This window comes from Glycine max, chromosome 14 (genome assembly GCF_000004515.6).
Source record: "Glycine max cultivar Williams 82 chromosome 14, Glycine_max_v4.0, whole genome shotgun sequence".
Taxonomy (NCBI): Eukaryota; Viridiplantae; Streptophyta; class Magnoliopsida; order Fabales; family Fabaceae; genus Glycine; species Glycine max.
In genome coordinates, this window is record NC_038250.2 from 19,581,498 (window position 1) to 19,600,610 (window position 19,113).

At 37.1% G+C, this 19,113-nt stretch overlaps 1 protein-coding gene across 1 annotated transcript; it reads right to left on the reverse strand.

Moving 5' to 3' along the window:
* Positions 1–7,378: 7,378 nt before the first annotated feature.
* LOC100816335 (exocyst complex component EXO70I) lies at positions 7,379–10,377 on the reverse strand. The gene is made up of 2 exons (XM_003545501.5): positions 10,145–10,377; positions 7,379–10,049 (listed from the first exon to the last, which is right to left on the reverse strand). Exon 2 carries the CDS (start codon positions 9,949–9,951, stop codon positions 7,942–7,944), a length of 2,010 nt encoding a protein of 669 aa, XP_003545549.1. The 5' UTR covers positions 9,952–10,049; positions 10,145–10,377; the 3' UTR covers positions 7,379–7,941.
* Between the last annotated feature and the right edge of the window lie 8,736 nt (positions 10,378–19,113).

Consider the following 19,113-nt stretch of genomic DNA (forward strand, 5'->3'; position numbering starts at 1 on the left):
GAAATGACCTCATGAAATTTTAAATACCATTGGCGGGAGGCTTGTTTCAATCCATAGATGGACTTATTAAGCTTGCAGACTAAGTGCTCACCAACACTAGATAAGAATCCCTCAGGTTGTTTCATGTAAACCTCTTCTTCTAGATCACCATTCAGGAACGCCGTTTTCACATCCATTTGATGCAGCTCAAGATCAAAATGAGCTACTAATGCCAGAATTACTCGAAGAGAGTCTTTCTTAGATACAGGGGAAAAGGTCTCTCTGTAATCGATTCCTTCTCTTTGAGTGAATCCTTTAGCAACAAGTCTTGCCTTATGTCTCTCAATGTTGCCTTCTGAGTCTTTCTTTGTTTTGAAGACCCATCTACATCCGATGGCTTTTACACCAACAGGCAACTCAACGAGATCCCAAACTTGGTTAGATGCCATAGAATCCATCTCATCCCTCATAGCATTATACCACAAATTTGATTCCTTAGAACTCATGGCTTGTGAAAACGTCTCAGGATCATTTTCGGCTCCAATGTTGTAGTCTGATTCTTGTAGGTTCACTACATAATCACTAGGAATTGCTGTCTTTTTTATTCTAGTAGATCTTCTTAATGTTGTTTGGTCATCTTGCTGAGGAACTTGTTCAACTGGTTCTTCATCAGTTTGTTCAATATCATCATGTTGTTCCTCACAAACAACTCGATCTACATGATCACTTTCAACAGCTTGTGGAACTTCAATCACTGGTTGTCTAACACCCATTTTAACTTGAGGGGTAGGAATGACTACCAACCTATTACTTGTCCCAGAAGGTTCAGCTTCACAGTGATCCCTTTCAGAAGAAATGTTCTGAAATTGATCACTCCCACTGATCAAGTCATTTTCAAGAAACTTTGCATTCCTTGATTCCACAATCCTAGTGTTGTGGGATGGACAATAGAACCTATACCCTTTAGACCTTTCAGCATATCCAATGAAATACCCAGTAATAGTCTTAGGGTCTAGTTTCTTCTCTTGTGGATTATAGATTCTTACTTCAGACGGGCATCCCCAAACGCGTATATGTCGCAAACTTGGTTTCCAACCCTTGAATAATTCAAAAGGTGTCTTTGAGACAGCCTTGGTTGGAACTCGGTTTAATATATACGCAGCCGTCTTAAGAGCATCAATCCACAAAAATTGAGGATGCTTTACATTACTCCTCATGCTTCTCACCATGTCTAATAAGGTTCGATTTCTTCGTTCTGCCACACCATTCTGATCCGGAGAACCAGGCATAGTGTATTGGGCAACAATCCCATGTTCTTGAAGAAATTTCGCAAATGAACCTGGTGCTTGTCCATCCTCTGTGTATCTACCATAGTACTCCCCACCTCTATCTGATCTCACGATCTTAATTTGTTTTCCACATTGTTTCTCAACTTCAGCCTTAAAAACTTTAAAGGCATCTAAAGCTTCATTCTTAGAATGAAGTAAGTAGAGATACATATATCGTGAATAATCATCTATAAAGGTTATGAAGTATTTCGGACTATTTGCATCCATGTCTGGACAACATATGTCTGTATGTATGATTTCTAATAAATTAGAACTCCTCTTTGCACCCTTTTTAGACTTGTTAGTTTGCTTACCCTTAATGCAATCTACACAAGTCTCAAAATCAGCGAAATCCAAAGTACTAAGTACTCCTTCATTTACTAATCGCTTGATTCTTTCAATAGAGATATGTCCTAATCTCCGGTGCCACAACATAGAGGATTCTTCATTCACAATACATCGTTTTAACCCAACAGAAACGTGCATAGAAGTAGCGTCATTTTGCAATTCAATCGAATAAAGACCATCAACCAATTGACCACAACCAATAATTTCAGATTTATTTAGTAAATTAAAACCAAAGTCTGTAAAATTAAAATAAAATCCCAAAGGTGCAAGTTTAGAAACAGAAATTAAGTTTTTACAGAAACTAGGAACATAAAAAACTTTCTCCAAATGTAATTTAAAGCCACTACTTAAGACTAAGACGCACGTTCCAATGGCCTCTACATGTGAGCTCATCCTACTCCCTGAGTAGATGCACTGCTCACTTCCCACTGGCTTCCTTAGGCTTTCCATACCCTGCAAGGTATTAGAAACATGGATTGTAGAACCAGAGTCAATCCACCATGTATTATGATTCACATTAATCATATTAGATTCATAACAAACAAAGGCAAATGGTGTACCTTTCTTCTCAAACCAACTTTTAAATTTGGGGCAGTCCTTCTTCATGTGTCCTTTCTTTTTACAGAAGAAACACTTTGACTCCTTTTTAATTGTTGGTTGAGTCGGAATCTTTCCTTTATTGGTGCCTACAGACTTCTTCCTATCCTTTCCAGAATTAGAAGTAGTCAAATTTACCTTCTCACCTTCTTCCATTATCAATCTCTCCTCTTCTTGAACACACATGGTCATCAATTCATTAATAGACCATTTATCCTTATGTGTGTTGTAGGAGATTTTGAAGGGTGTATACTGTTGAGGTAGGGTGCACAAAATGAAATGTACCAGGAAGGATTCAGACATGGTAACTTCCAAGGTTTTCAACTGAGCCACTATGTCCCTTAAGCGCATGATATGTTCACGCACACCTCTCGTTCCAGTAAGCTTAATGGAAGAGAATTGCATAATGAGTGTGCTAGCAAGTGACTTCTCAGAGGTTGTAAACTGTTCATCAATGGCTTTCAACAGATCTCTGACCTTATCATACTGGTCAACTGAACCCCGGATACTAGCGGATATGTTGGTTTTTATGAACATAACGGAGAGACGATTAGATCTCTCCCACTTTTCATAAAGATCAACAGCATCAGGTTCGCTAGTTTCAGTAATAGCCGGTGGCTCATCCTTCCTTATAGCATAGTCAATATCCATCCAGCCCAAATGAAGGAGAACTCTTTCCTTCCAAACCTTATAATTATCACCTTTCAAAATGGGAAGGTCACAAGAAATATTCATAGATTGTGAAACTGCAAACAAACACACATGCTCATTAAGAAAATTTGAGACTAAACAAATGTCATGTTTTGCCAATGCAAATCATGTCTCAATATATGAATCTAGTGACACAAAACTTGCCTGTGGGCTAAAGTCCTACTCAATTAGATTCATCATGCAACTTTATGATAAAACTATTAAATCATGTTCTTTTCTTTAATTCCTGTGGGTAAATTAAGAAATATAATTTAATATTTTATCCTAATTAATCATACAAATATAACAAAATTCTTGTGGGTAGATTTCATCACATTACATATGATTAATCACAATTAATATTTCCAATGTGATTATAAATTTAGTATATAATTTTACTCAATTAAAGATGCTGTGGCTATTCTCTAATTTAATAAAATTATATTAATCACTTAACATTTAAAAATAAACCTTGCATAAACATACTTAATAATGCAAATGTGCTCAATATTGAATCATAAAAATTACATGTATACCAATTCAAAATAACATTGCACGTATATTCATTCAACATGTAATAAACTTTAAAGGATTAAATCCAATGCATACCAGTATTTAACATAATATTGCATGTTCAACATAACTTAAGAGACAAACAATTTTTAAATAGTTTGTGCATAAATGATTTATCCTTCAGAAGTTATAAATACACATGAACTGCAGTTAATAAACAATTAAGTTGCAGTAGCTTAGCGGCAAAGGGAGTCCTTTCATGCTTGTAGGGTGAGGGTTCGAAACCAGCATAAGGCGTTTTCGTTTCATTTATACTTCCTTTTAATTAATTAAAACGAAAACAAACAACAAAGGCAGCAACGAGATTCGAACCCAGAACAATGAGGTAATACACATCACATCTACCACTAGACCAAGTCGTGCTTTGTTTAATATTGTTAATTTAAAATGTATATTAACAATTCCAACACAGTAAACAAAACCCACAAGACTTCGTCTTCAACCTCCAGCAGTGGTAAAAAAAAAAAAAAAATATTATTACCTCAATTTCGAAAAACCCACACATTATATACATTTTAGACACCCAAAAATACGTTTTAAATCATATAAAAATTAGAAAACTCACATCATTCCTAATTTTGATGTTATTTTGAATTAAGGAGGCTTAAAACATAACACCCATATACTCAGAAAATAAACTCCACATAGGAACGACCCAATAAGCAAGACAGAGGTACAAATAGACTCTGATACCAAATGTAAAAATATACATACACTGATCTAAACATGCAAATAAATTTAAATAGCATATTTAGATCAAACAGCGGAAATTAAAAGGAATTAAAAGCGTACCTCCAGCCATTGCAAATCGAACGGGAAGCGGCTCACACACAAACCTGAAAGACAGTTTTGTTCTTCCAGACCCTTACTCACTCTGAATAGATGGTGTATTTTTTCCTGAATAGAGAAGTGGGTTTGGTGATACAAAACTGAGAGCACCCCATCCTATTTATAGAGTCTATCCATCACAGAGCTCTCTCAACTTGTTATCAGAACGTGAGATAGGAAGTTATCAGACGTGAGATAAGAAGTTATCAGTACGTGAGATGATGGGTACGTGATTTGTTACTGAAGGTAGTTGCAAATATATTTTGCAAAGATATGGGATGAATGTGGATGAAAAATGGACCAGATTCAGAAGTAACAAATTTTTCCAAAATAATAAAATATAAAGGAATGTGCAACGTGCACATAACGTGGGCCTCTAACAGATTCCTCCCCCGTTAATTAGCATTTTAACTGTTGACAATTTTCCTTTGGGCTCAGATTCTGGTTAATAATATCATCAAGTTACGTAAAAAAAAAAGACTCGATAACGAAACCGCTAATTCTCTTTGTTATATGCAGATACTGTTTGAAAATGATAAGCATTTTTTTTCATAATTTTAATATACTATTCATTTCAATTTTTTTCATCCTAATCAAAGGAAAAATTCACTTTTTCTCCAGTTTTTTTATCCTCTTCTTTTATTCATAAAAAATAAAAGAGAACAAAGAAGAGTGCTTGAGAAGTAGTGCATTCTGTCACCCTGTAAGGAGGAAGATCTTTGTAAAGTGTATAGATGAGTAGATTATCCAATATGCCCCAAAACATAATTCAATTCTCATGTTTATACACGCCAAGGGATAAAGTAACAAAAGCTGAAACCGGAAGTTAATGAATAGTTTATATATGCTTTGTCTACCTATATTTATGTTTGAAGCATGAATAACTGGATGGTTCAAAGTAGTATTGGATTTAGTTTTTTTTGTAAGATTTTGGATTTAAGTTTTATGAATAGAAAAATAGAGTTGGAAGAAATTTTTTTATTAAAAGTAACTAATTAGGTTTTTTACGAATATTAGTTATCAATAAAATTGATAGATATTTTACACTAATGTAATGATAATAAAAAAAACATGAATAATATAAAAAAAAATAATGATTATGAATGATGGCTTGTTAGTAATTATGTCAAAAAATATTTTTAAAACGTTAAATTGTCTATTACAATTTTCCTGCGAGTTTAAAATTTTATTAATGTTTTATATTTTCTATTATTAGTTGCAAAAACAAAGGTTAGACTTTGCTTATAATTTTCAGAAAAGTAGACATAAACTTAGTTTTCTTTTTATTAACTTAATTTATGATAATGTAACTTTGATACACTATCAATATAACAAATTTTATACTATCATTAGGATTAGCAATGACTTTAAAATAATTATTACAACACCCAATAATCTTATTATAATGATAATTTTTAATTAGACGTACATTATCATTATATTTAATTAAACTTTTTAATTGAAATTCGTTGACAATGAAAAGATTTTTTTACATAATTTCCTGTAATCATAGATTATCATATATTTTAAAATAATTGACATTGATAATAATCATTATAAAGTCATATAAAAAGTAATTTATAATTAATTCATAGTGAAAACGATTTATAAAGACGGTGTATCAAAACTAAATCATTTTCTTATTATAAGTTTTTTTATTTTACTCAACTAAGCTTTTATGTAAGAAAAAATGAAATCTAATCAACCTTAAAACTAATATATTAAAAAACTTAGATATTTTTAGTTTTTTTTTTTACGGATAATCTTTAACAAAATTATATTTTTCTACATAAAATAAATAAATAAATAACTTTTTACTACATGTAAAATAGGTATTTTGATTTCACTAGCTATTATGTTTTATATTTTAGTATCCCATATTTTTTATGTCTGATTTTAATATCAGACATAAGTAAGAATCAACTAAATAATAATATGACAAAGTAAGAATCAACTAAATAATAATATGACAAATTAACAAAGTATCACATTATCACAGTAAAAATCACTTAATGGATGCTCAATGATAATGGTAAAAAAAAAAAAGTGGGTACTAAAATAAAACAAAAAACCTAACAGCTTAGGTGATAAAATCAAAATGACCTACGTTAGGGATAATAAAAAGTTATTTAGACCTTTATATAATTACAGTTAAAAAATTTAATTAATTTGATTTTAAATTAAAGTTTACAAACTTAAATCTAAATTAAATTTTGGCTTACAAAAGTACAAAAGTCTTGTTTACCTATAAACATATATTTTTGTTGTATGGTGACACATTTTGACCCAAATATCATATTAGTCCAAAATTAGAAGTGTAGATTAAGATCAATTTTAAGAATCAAGTATTAACACATACTCCATCCCTATTTATAAGATAGTTGACTAAATTACGTTTATTAAGAAAATTAATTAATTTAGGTATTAATGTTGAATTTGACTTTACTATAATTTTTTTTTCAAAATTATCCTTAACATTAGTGAGAGTTTATTCATCTTCTTCAATTTTCACAAGAAAGACAAAGTGACAATTCAAAGTAACATTTAATCATATATTAAAATAAATAAGAGTATTTTAGTAAAAAAAAATAATTAATACACAAGAAAAATGAAATGAAATATTATAATAAGAGATAAAAGGTTATTGATTATATCTTATAAAGAGAAATAGAGAAAATATTTGCAAATATTAAATCACATCTCAACTCAGACCAAACTTACCACATTGTTATACTAAGACTTGGGCCTCAAGCTAGGGAATCCAACACACCTCAAAATATACGCTCATATTAGAATCAAAGTTGAGGAAAATGCTGCAGTCTAGCAAAGGGAAACAAAACTCTCTAAAAAAAACTTTTAAAGAGTTCCATTCCTATTTACTTTCAGTGTAACAAAATTTACATAGTTTTCTAATTAAAAATCATGACAAATATATTTTTAAGATAATTTTGATAAAAATTTATTATATTCACTATACGTCACAATGTGATTAATGTTAATGTGAAAAAAGAAATATACTGTCAATGTATAAATGATTTACTCTAATTTTAAATATTTCATGGAAATCTCACAGGGGTTTCTGCATTTACAATTAACAACTTCAGCCCCTTCAATACTGATGACTAAATATTCTGTTAATCTAAACTTCTAAGTCCATGTATACTAAAAAATTGTACACAAAATTTGCAAATTAAAATGATGCTGCTGCTACAAACAGCTGAATGGATGAAGATGAAGACTGAATAAAAGTACTTTGGCTGGCAGTATGACCAAAAAACCTCATAATCAAGGTCCATACTTATTTATCGAAAGTTCAAAACTTACTGTTTTACAGATGGCATAGCTTTTGCAGAAACCTCTGTGCAAGGGAGATAGGAACAAGTTTTTTTCATCTCAGAAGAGAAACTAAACTTCATGTTCATGAAAATACATCAGATATTCGAATGGCAGACCTCAGGAACTTCCTTCTCAAAATCTAAGCAAAGCCAACCGTATGCACTGCAGGGCCCCAGAGGAAAATTATATACAGTAGCCAACATCTGATGAGGGGGAAAGATTATCAATGCTGTTCAGTCTTCAGAAATACATGACCAAGAAATTACACAACTGCAGATGCTGTTCTGCGAAGATCAGGCACTCCATTGCCATATTTGGCACTAAATGTTGGACTTCTCAAGCTGCCATGTCTTACAGGCCTTGGCCGATATAGACACAAAAGCATTTCCTCCAGCTTCTGCACTGTGTACTTTGCATATTTTGTGGAGACAGCAGCATCTTGCTCAACCAAAGGACCATAATTCTGCATGTAACTGCGGTAAACAGGCACCACGGCTTGCACTATAAGCTGACATGTCTTCTCCCTCAGATCTCGTTCAAGCATGATCCAACTTGTCTGCTTTGCATACATCTCTTCAAAAACTTCATTGAACTTCTTCAACCTTTTCTTGACCAGGTCACGGGCAGTGGCACGTCCTCCTGAGAAAAGAATCAACCCTTCCCTACTCAAATGTCCTGGAAGCTTTCCCCAGCTGTCCCTCAAGAAGAAGGAGGAGTAATAGTCCTTATACTCTTCGTGCTCCCTTAACCAAGAATCCCCCAAGAGCTCCCCAAGTTTTGTCCCCTTCAAATGCTTGCACAGATGCCAGTGATTGTTCATAGCAAAAAAGTTGGACAGTATAGGATCATCATAAGCCTTGATCCAAGTCTCCACATTCTGTTCAACAGCCTTCACTATGTTCAAAATCTCGTTGACAAGGAGTTTCTCCTGAAAGCTTTGGCGCTTCCAACTTCTATGAATGATCAGGACCTGAGTCAATATTGGCTTATAGTCATCCCCAAGGAGCTTGTTACAGTAATCAGTGATAAAGCTCACCAATCTCGGCACATTACCATCCATCGGGGGTGGATTTGGCCTCTGCAACTCCACCTGAACCAAAAGCTCCCAAAAAATCTCCGCAGCCCCATCAATCACGCTCTTAATAAGATCCCTTGTTAAATTCTGTATCTCAACACACGGCGCACCACCGAAAAGCCGGTTGAAATCCAGCCTCAACTTGTTCAACGATGCGAAAATATCCAACAGCTTCAAAAGCTTAATGGGGTCCTTCTTACTCTCCGTGACCGTCTTGCCAAACTGAAGAAACGCAAGTATACCCGCCTGAGCAGCAATCTTTGAAAAGCAACCCATCCACACGTCCAACCCAATCCTCTCGAACACATCATTGCAAAGCTTATACTCAGCCTCAAACAAATGCTTCACCGCGAACTCCAAATGCTTCCCCCACTGGGCAATATACCCCTCAATGCTCTGCACATCATTGAACTCCGCCACAGAAATCTCAAGGTAATCCAAATTTAGCGCCTGCAAACTTGCCCTCACATTCGAACTCCTCACCTCAACATAAATCCCCACACACCTATCCAGCCTGTCATTGGCAATCAACCTCCCGAGAATCGCCTGCAGCTTGTGAACAACCGACACCGGCAATGGCGACGGGGCAATGCACGCCTGATCCCCGCTTGCCGACGCCATCGGCAATGGCACACTATTCTCACCCAACAACAACCTAAACTCATCCTCCAATTTACTCAATGCAGCATCCAACAACCCTCCATCAAGCTCACCATGCTGCGATTCGCGAAGATTTTTCAATTCCTTCTTCAAATTCGCGAGATAAACCTTATCAGCAACAGAATTGTCCTCCAAATACTCAATTATATCCTCCAACCACTGTATGGCCAGCCCACAGTTGTCCCCCAGGAACCTCAGCGCCTCCTGGAGGCGCTTCAGCACCGACAAGTATCCAGCCAGGTCGGTCCGGGGATCCGACAGGAGCGACTTTTCGAGGCCGTGGACGGCGTCAAAAACCTTGAGCACCGCCGCGGCGGGACCCACGGCGCGGTTGATGTGCCCGCCGACCGCCGCGAGGGCGTCCTTCTCGGCCCGAATCGGCCGCACCGCCGACCCCAGCGACGGCAGCCTCACCCCAATTTCATCTAACCTCGGCCCCGCCTTCTCTAGCGCTAACCCTACCGATTTTGATTTCTCTAAGCTAATCTTCAAGGATTTCTTGGCTCTAATCAAATTTTCTATTCTAGAAGCTTCCATTGCCGTGTGATAAGTGATTCCAGATCAGCGTTTTTTTTTTCTTTACCTCGGAATCATCGAAAAGTCGTGTTTGGATGAACTTGGGGAAATTTGAAGTTCTAAAATGTTTCAGGAAAGTAAAATTAGAAGACACGGAGTTAGAAATTGAATGAACAGAGAGAGAGAGAGGGTTTTGTGGAGAGAGAGAACTCACTCGAGGAAATTAAGGAGAAAGTTAGGGTTGTCGGAGGCGCGAAGAGAACGAGTGGACTCAGCGAGTTGGAGTAGAAAAGGGGGAATGAATGAGAAATGGAGGAAGTGGGAATCTGAATCTGTGGCTTAATGAGAGAGAAAACCCTAACGAAGAAGAAATTAGTGAATGAAGAGAGAGGAGGAACTTTTTGGGGGGTGTGTGGCAAAGTGCATGACAGAAGGCAAAAATGTTCGTTAATGTAACTTTTGCTGTTTCTGTATATCATAGTTTAATTATTATTCTCTCTCTCATTTATTTGAACGTGTTTGAATTTTCTTTTGCTTCCGTTTTTGGTCTGTCTTTTTCTAAGCTGTACACTATTACTTTTTTATACACTTTCACTCGATTAGTAACTTTTTTTAAGGAACTCAAGATAGTACTGTTATGGAAGGGGCTTAGTTCAGCTGATGTTAGTTATTGTGTGATTCAAAATGTTAATTGATATCAATGTATTTGGATTTATTGAAAGAGATTAATCTTTTGTAAAGTAATAAATGAAGGCTTAAATTTTCGTTACAATAAATATTTATATTTAATTTTCAATTGTATTTTGAGCAGAATTATCTTTAAAGGAAAAAAATTATAAAAAAACAAAAAAAGTATTGTGGTTGTAATGACACATTTCGAAACAAATCCAGTTTGGAGGATGCCACCGGATACTCAAACATAGTCTAACTTATATTGTGTGATATTATGAAGGCTAAATAATAGTACTCAACTCATGTCATTCATATTACGAAGCCTAGCTGAGGATTGTGATCCTTAATACCATTAACAGTGTGAAGTTATACTTGGCCGGCGGGGGGCTTAATAATCATGCTAATCTGTCAATCAACCACATGATTGTTCAATCGAATTTCAATAAAGAAATTAGAGTATTTGATGAGTATGCATTATGTAAAACGTACTTGTTACTTATTTTGAATTTTTTTATTGATGTGATTTTTAAAATAATTATTATAAAAATAAAAAAGTTTATTACAGATTGTAGTTTGTAATTAGGTGATAGTAAATTTCTTTTAAGTTTTTTTTATTCTAATAAAGATTCTTTAAGTTATCAACACATAACTTATTTAATCTTTTTTTATTATGATATAAACCTAAAATATTTATTAATTTCCATAAAAAATTATTTATTAATTTTATCAATTATTAATTTTGATCGAGAACTTAAATGAGTATCTTAATGTTGATTAAGAGTTAAATTATGGGTATTGATTTTATTAAAAAGTGTTCTAAAATATAATAATAGATATTTTTACAAAATCAATCAGAATCATTATAAAAGTTAAACTTTAAATGTTGTGACTGTGACAGCCATACTTTTTCATGATTTGACCGGATAAAACTAAAATGATAATATACTTTTTATAATGGTGATGTGGATGCATTAAAATTGAAATTATTATTATTTAATTAAATGTTATTAAACTAATAGATAAACTTGACTGGCATGTATTATAAAGATTGTAATGATGCAAGAATATACCATTAGGCTGAAAAGAAAAACTACGTGTGAAATTTAAAATCTAAACTAAATATATCATACTTGTAATTTTTTATTGCAATGAAAAAAAGTCAAAAAAGAAAAAGTGATATTCACTAAAACAGACCTGAAAAGGTCCAGATACTTTAACTAAGACCCATTATAAGCTTCTGGAATTCACGTCAGAAAACTGACCATTTATTTACACGTCAATACATTGTACAGTAATTGTATTTGTGTATATTATTTTTCTTTATGTCGCGTATATTGTTTATATTATGATTATAATTATAATTAATAATTAACTAAAGAGCCAAGTAAGCAGAGCTTTAATTTACGATACAAAAGTCACTTTTTTGTGCATTTAATTAACAGATAACTTGAGGCTGAAAAAAAAACACCGGTTTGTTTATTTCATCAATTTAAAAATATTTAATAAAAATTACAGTAAAAACTATAAAGTGAAGTAGTATAAATCAGTTATGTGTCTCTGATTTTTTTTTCTTTGTTTCTTTTTGTTAAACTCATTTGTTAGTGATGGAAATGCCTCAGGTCAAAAGGGTTGGAGTTGCAGAAAAGTGGGCACTGTTCCATTTCCATATAGAAGCTTTTGATAGAGAAGCAACACGTTATACATTAAGAAACTTAAGTAAAAGTATTGTGAAAGTGGGAAAGAAGAAAAAGAGGATAAGGATCCTTTACTTGGGACTACGTGTGCAAACTAGGCCCATATAAGAGAATTTGGGCTGTTTTTGTCCGTATGAAGCACAATAATGTCTTTCAAAGCTAATACTATTGCAAATAATTTTTTTTATTAGGTGCTATTGAATAATAAGCATAATTGAATATATGTAATAAGTATATTTTGATAAGTTTTACTTTCAATTTTATTGAAATACATTAATAATTTTTTTATGCAAATTAAAAGAAACTTATATAATCGTTATACATGTCTATTTAATAAAGTTATCTAAACACTTGTTGAAATACATATATGATAAGTCTAAGACTCTAAAAGCTATTCTAAATGCTCCCTATAAATCTAAAGTATTACTTTATAGGATAAATAATTTCATGGAGTTTCATATTTAGCAAAATACTTTTATTTGGGGAAAGTATATATAAGCTAATAATATACTAGTTGTAAATAAAGTTTCACTATTAGAGCTCAAAAGGTGTGACACAATGCTACGTATTCTTAACATCCGAGATCATCTTTCACAAAACTTTATTTATGAATATTAGTAACCATTTAAATTGCTACATGTATGAGTTGGATTTCAAGAACATTAAGAAAATATCGAGTCATAACTAATATTGAGAATTCTTAAGTTTAGAAGTGTCATATGCAACTTAAGAAGACAACCAAGATGCTTCGTAGATTTTGCCAAAAACCATCTCTATGAGGTCACTTTTACATCCTGCCCAAAATTGAGATTAGTTCGCACCTCTTGTTGGGAAAACAAACCTCATTTTAATTCCCATATGGACCACAATATCGCAATTAAGATCATTGACCATGCTTTCTTGAGAGAATAATTGGGGATTAGAGCAAACACAAGAGTGAGGAGGGAGGTTGGACCATGGTTACACGAAGAGGTAGGGGAGAGATGACATCGTTCTACTTCTCTCATTTTCCTTGAATATGTCATTTTTAAACTGAAGCAGTTGCTTGCTTTGCTGCATCAGTAGATGTAACAGAAGTATCTCTGTTTTTTTTTGGAAGGTGTACTATCTAGGGTCCACAGTGCCACTTTGAGACATATGTCAACCCTCCATGTCAGCCCTAGCACAGGAGCACGGACTTCCAACCCTTAGCAGCTGGACTCCCTAACCGACAAGTTATCTCTAACCTTCTATTATTCGAACTGTCATCTTTTATCTCTTGGCAGGTACTCAATCATCTACAAAGCCACACATTATCTATAAGGTACAAATTATCTACTAGCTTTTATCTCTAAGTTGTATATTATGTCTAACTTTATCTATAAGCTACCAGCTATTATCTACAAGCTGATTATCTACAAGGGCTATAACAGTCTCTACAAACAAGGACCCACAGCTCCATTCCACTCCTATAAGTACTAGGTTTCTTCAAACCCTCAACACATCTCGAACACACGTGCACACTTGCTTGCATACTCGTGTATTCATACTCTTTCTTTTATTATCCTAACTCATATACTTACTTGAGCGTCGGAGTCCTTTATTTTGCAGGTCCTCCCTCTTGCCCTCCTAACAAAGGTCACTCTTAGACGACGTGCAAAGTTCAGGAACTCACCTTAGCCACATCCACCCTAACATGTGCCAACTCCTAATTTTGGTAAGTACATTTGGCGCCCACTGTGGGGCCATGATAAGACATACCCTACGATCTCTTGTTATCTCTCTCTTTCTCACCCATGGTTAGCACTCGGTTTGACCTTAGACGCGAGACCCCTTTTGAAGGCTCCAACCCTCCACCAGCAGCCATGACAAATACTGATACTCTCCAGTAACTCCAAAATCATATTGTGGAGATGGAGCGATGCCATGAGGAGAAGCTGAGCAAGCTGAAGGCTGACCACGATCAGTTGGAGGCTCATGTTAGACGCCCTTAAGGTGACGAGCACTCCGCTCACACATTGTATGAGTGCGCCCAAGGGGAATCACACCCTCGACAGACAGTTAACACTTAAGAAGATCTAAGTTTCTCCCACATGCACCCTCCAGCAGGGCGAACTACTCGTCAACACCTTTTTGTCGACCACATCATCGAAGCTCACATACCTTTAGGTTGGAAGCCACTCAACCTAGAGCGATATGATGAGACCATCAGTCCAGATGAACGTCTGGATGTTTTCCTTACTCAGGCAAATTTGTACACCAATGACATGCGATCTTGTGTCGTGTCTTCCCAACGTCCTTCAAGGGGGCGACATTGACTTGGTACGGTGGACTTCCTCCATGGTTTTTTGATAGTTTCAACACTCTCGTCGAGTGCTTCAGCGTGCAATATGAAACCAGCTGGTCCCATCGCATGACATCGGCTACACTGGCCAGCTTGCGACAAGCAGATAATGAATCTCTCCAGAAATTCATGAAAAAATTTGGATGCATTGTCGTCCAAATCCACAATCTCAACCCAGAGGTAGCATTACACTCCATGCTCCTTGCTCTACAGCTTGGCAAGTTTGCAGACAATCTATGCAAAAAAAAAACGCTTGTAGCATGGACAAGTTGCACGAACGAGCCAAAGGCTACATCCAGATGGAAGGAATGTCAGAATCATGAACAAAGTCAGACAAATCAGACAGAAGTGTGACAAGCTAGAAGGAAGCACCAGGACCAACTCACACAAGTTGGACAAATGGAAAAAGCCAAACAAGCGCCAACCTCTCCCAAAAAGGCCCAGGTACGAGCATTACATACCCCTAACGACCAATCACACTACAATCGTTGAGGAAGATTTCAACTTGGAGTTACCCATCAGGCTACCTCTGACAAAACCTCCCAGGTCGGGGTTAGACGTAACCAAATACTGCAAATAACATCGCAGTATTGGTCATAACACAAAGGACTGCTGGGCCTTGAAGGACAAAATAGAAGAACTCATAAAAGTTGGATATCTAGCCTAGTTTGTTAAGAGGTGGGACAACCACCAAGTAGGAGTGAGACCCGAAGGACACCAAGAGGAGCAACATAGGAGTCACGACGCAAAAAAAAAAAAAAAAAAGAAGAGACAGAGCAGAAGATCGAGGTAGATAGAGACAGTAGTAGCAGAGGCGCAAGCGACAACCTCCACAAGAACAACAAATCAGAGGTGTAATCAACACCATTGCGGGCAGATTTTCCTATAGAGGACAATCCAACTAGTCCCGTAAACGCCATCTTCACACCATTCAACACATCGACACAACTTTGTCGAAGCACCATCACAACGAAGTCTCCCTCCTATCACTTTCATGGATAGAGACTTCAAGGGTATCAACCCCATCAACCAGGACAACCCCATGGTTGTCTTCATTGTCATCGCCAGCGTCATGGTGTCCAAGGTCCTCATTGAACAAGGAAGCTCCGCTAACATCATACATTAGAAAACTTTCCAGAGGCTTGAAGTCTTGCCTGCCATTGTCCACCCTCACGTTGGTCCATTCCTTAGCTTCACAGGCGAAAAAGTAGAGACTAGAGGCTATGTTGACCTAATAACCACTTTCGGTTAAGGCCAGCTCTCTAGGAGCTTCACAAAAAGATATTTACTTGTTGACGCAGATACATCGTATTATGCTTTGATTGGCAGGAAAGCATTCAACAAGCTTGGAGCCATCGTCTCCATGCTGCATCTGAAGATGAAGTTCCCCACCCTGACGGGGGAGATTGTAATCGTTAAGTCAAATTTAGCAAGCATGACAGTGCTATGCAGAAAGCTTAAAGGTTGCACCTTATCCTCACCCCACAGTGGCTGAAGGTACTCAAGTCATAAGTGTGGACAAAGAGCCTCAAACCCGAGCCCTGACCGTTTACCAGATAAGCCTGGATGACAAATTCAATATAGGTTTGTGTGACGACACTTCTGATAGAGGCCCAAAGCCTATTGAAGAGCTCATCAAGTTGTAGCTCGAGCCCAAACCCAGGCAGTGTATGCTGCTCAGTAGGGACCTCACCAGCCATGAGCACAAGCGCATCACTAATGTCCTACACAGAAACACAGACCTGCTCGCTTGATATTCATCTAACATGCCAGGGATCCACCCTAGCATTATCTTCCACAAGCTTGCCATTTGTCCCCAAGCAAAACCGATATCACATAATAATAGGAAGATGGGTGAAGAACAACACAAAGTTGTCAGAGAAGAAGTGGACAAACTCCTCAATGCCAACTTCATCAGAGAAGTTAGATATTCCACCTGGCTCGCCGATGTCATCATAGTAAAAAAGGCTAACGACAAATAGCAAATATGCATTGACTATACTGATATGAGTAGGGCGTGCCCTAAAGATGCATACCCTTTGCCCAACGTTGACAGGCTAGTTGATGGAGCATTTGGATTCTAGGTGCTAAGCTTCCTAGATGCTTACTCCGAATACAACTAGATTAGGATGCATGCTCTAGATGAGGAGAAAATGACATTCATCACTGAAGATGCCAACTTTTGCTAAAAGGTCATGCCCTTTTGCCTAAAAAATGCAAGTGCTACATACTAGAGATTGATGGACCGGATTTTCAAGCAACAAATCGAACGAAACGTCGAGGTTTATGTCGATGACATGGTCGTCAAATCTCATAGTATAGCCCAACACATGGTAGACTTCCTGGCAGAATTCACTTGGAACGACCAAACCACCCCAGATTGGTGGAGCCTCTATGTTGACAATGCGTCCAACATGATGGGAAGCGGGGCATGAATCATCCTTGAAGGCCTCGACAATGTCACCTTAGAGCAAGCCATCAAACTCAACTTTAAAGCCTCAAACAATCAAACCGAGTACAAGGCGCTCATTGCATATCTAAAACTAACAAGAGAAGTCGGTGACAAGAAGCTACGATGCTACACAGACTAGCAACTTGTCCAGGTACAAGTTGCCAACTGATACCAGATCAAGGAGACGGTGTTGCTCAAGTACTACCACATTGCCAAAACTCTCATTGACAATTTTGAATGCTTTGAGATGTACTACATACCTAGGGAGAGCAACACAAAAGCAGACTTGCTCTCCAAGCTGACTAGCACTATAAAGTCCGGGCACCTCAAGAATATCATCTAGGAGACGCTTCAAACTTCCACCATAGACACTGAAGAAGTTATGGCCGAAGAAGAGGATGAACCAGACTAGATGACCCCCTACAAGAATTTCCTAATTCAGGGGGTGTTGCCACCAGACGTGAATGAAGCCCCATGTCTGAAATGGAAGGCCAACTTCTATGTCCTCCTTGATGCCTGAAAAACCAATAGACAAATTATGTCATAAGAGAACTCCATGAAGGAACTTGTGTTCTCCATACAGGGGGACACTCCTTGGTAAGAAAGGTGGTGTATGTTGGCTACTACTGGCTAAAACTCAGGGTAGACACTCTCGACTTCACAAAGAGATGCAAACGATGCCAAGAGTTTGCAGACATTCCACACACCCCTCCTGACAATCTCCACGGTCTGAGCTCCCTTTGACCCTTTGCCATGTGGGGAATGGATATACTGGGTCCATTGCCAAAGGCCTAAAGAGCAGTTAAATACCTACTAGTGGCAATCGATTACTTCACCAAATGGATCGAGGCAAGACCACTACGAGAAATTACAACCAACGAGGTGGAAAAGTTCACCTGGAAACACCTCATATGCAGGTATGGCCTTCTGTATGCCATTGTCACCGACAATGACACCTAATTCAAAGCTCAAACTTATGAAGACTTCCTGGCAGGCTAGGCACCAAGCACCTCGTCACCTCTATCGAATATCCTTAGACAGACGGACCCACAGAGGCAACGAACAAAGTCATCCTCAAGGACTTGCTTACTAGACTTGACAAGTCTAAGGGTCTATGGAAAGAGGAGCTCCCCAGTATACTATGGGCCTACCACTACTCACCCCAGACAGTAACCAAGGAAACTCCTTACTAACTCGCATATGGAACAGACTTGAAGTTGGGAAACCATTGACAAGGAGACTATTGTTCCAGCAACAACAAAATGAAGAAAATATGAGGGTAGAACTCGAGACAAAAGAAGAAGTCCAAGACATGACCAAGATCAGGGAAGAAGCTACCAAACTTCGAGCAACAAGGAGATACAATACAAAGGTTCAACCACGAGCCTTTCAACTTGGTGACCTCATATGGTGAGTCCAAGGTGAAGCCAGAAAAGATCCCTGAGCAGGAAAGCTTGGTCCTAATTGGGAAAGCCCATTCAAGGTCACAAAAAGCCTAGGCAACGGAGCATACAAACTACAAGAAATGGATGGCAAAGTAATTCCAAGAACATGGAACGCCACCCACCTGAAGTTCTACTTCAGTTGACCTAATGTAGGTTCTACTTTAGTTGCCAGAGGAAAATTCTACACCTTTTTTTTTCATAATTTTCTTATCAAGACAGGTACATCCATGGTTGCAACTCCATAGGCACTTCAAGCCCAGGGACCGCCCTTGGTGAGCCCTCTTTCTAGCACCAAGTCTCCAGTACGTGCTACCTCACAAGTGACATGTATGCAATAGCACCACGTTTCTAGTACGTGCCACTTCACAAGTACCATGTATGCAAGAGCACCAAGTCTCTAGTACGTGCCACCTCACGAGTGACATGTATGCAAGAGCACGCCACCATGTCTTCGGTACATACCATTCCACGAGTGACATGTTTGCAAGAGCATGCCACCTAGTATCCAGTACGTACCACTCTACGGTGACACATATACAAAAGCACACCACTGCATCTCCAATACGTGCCATTCCATAAGTGACACATATGCAAGAG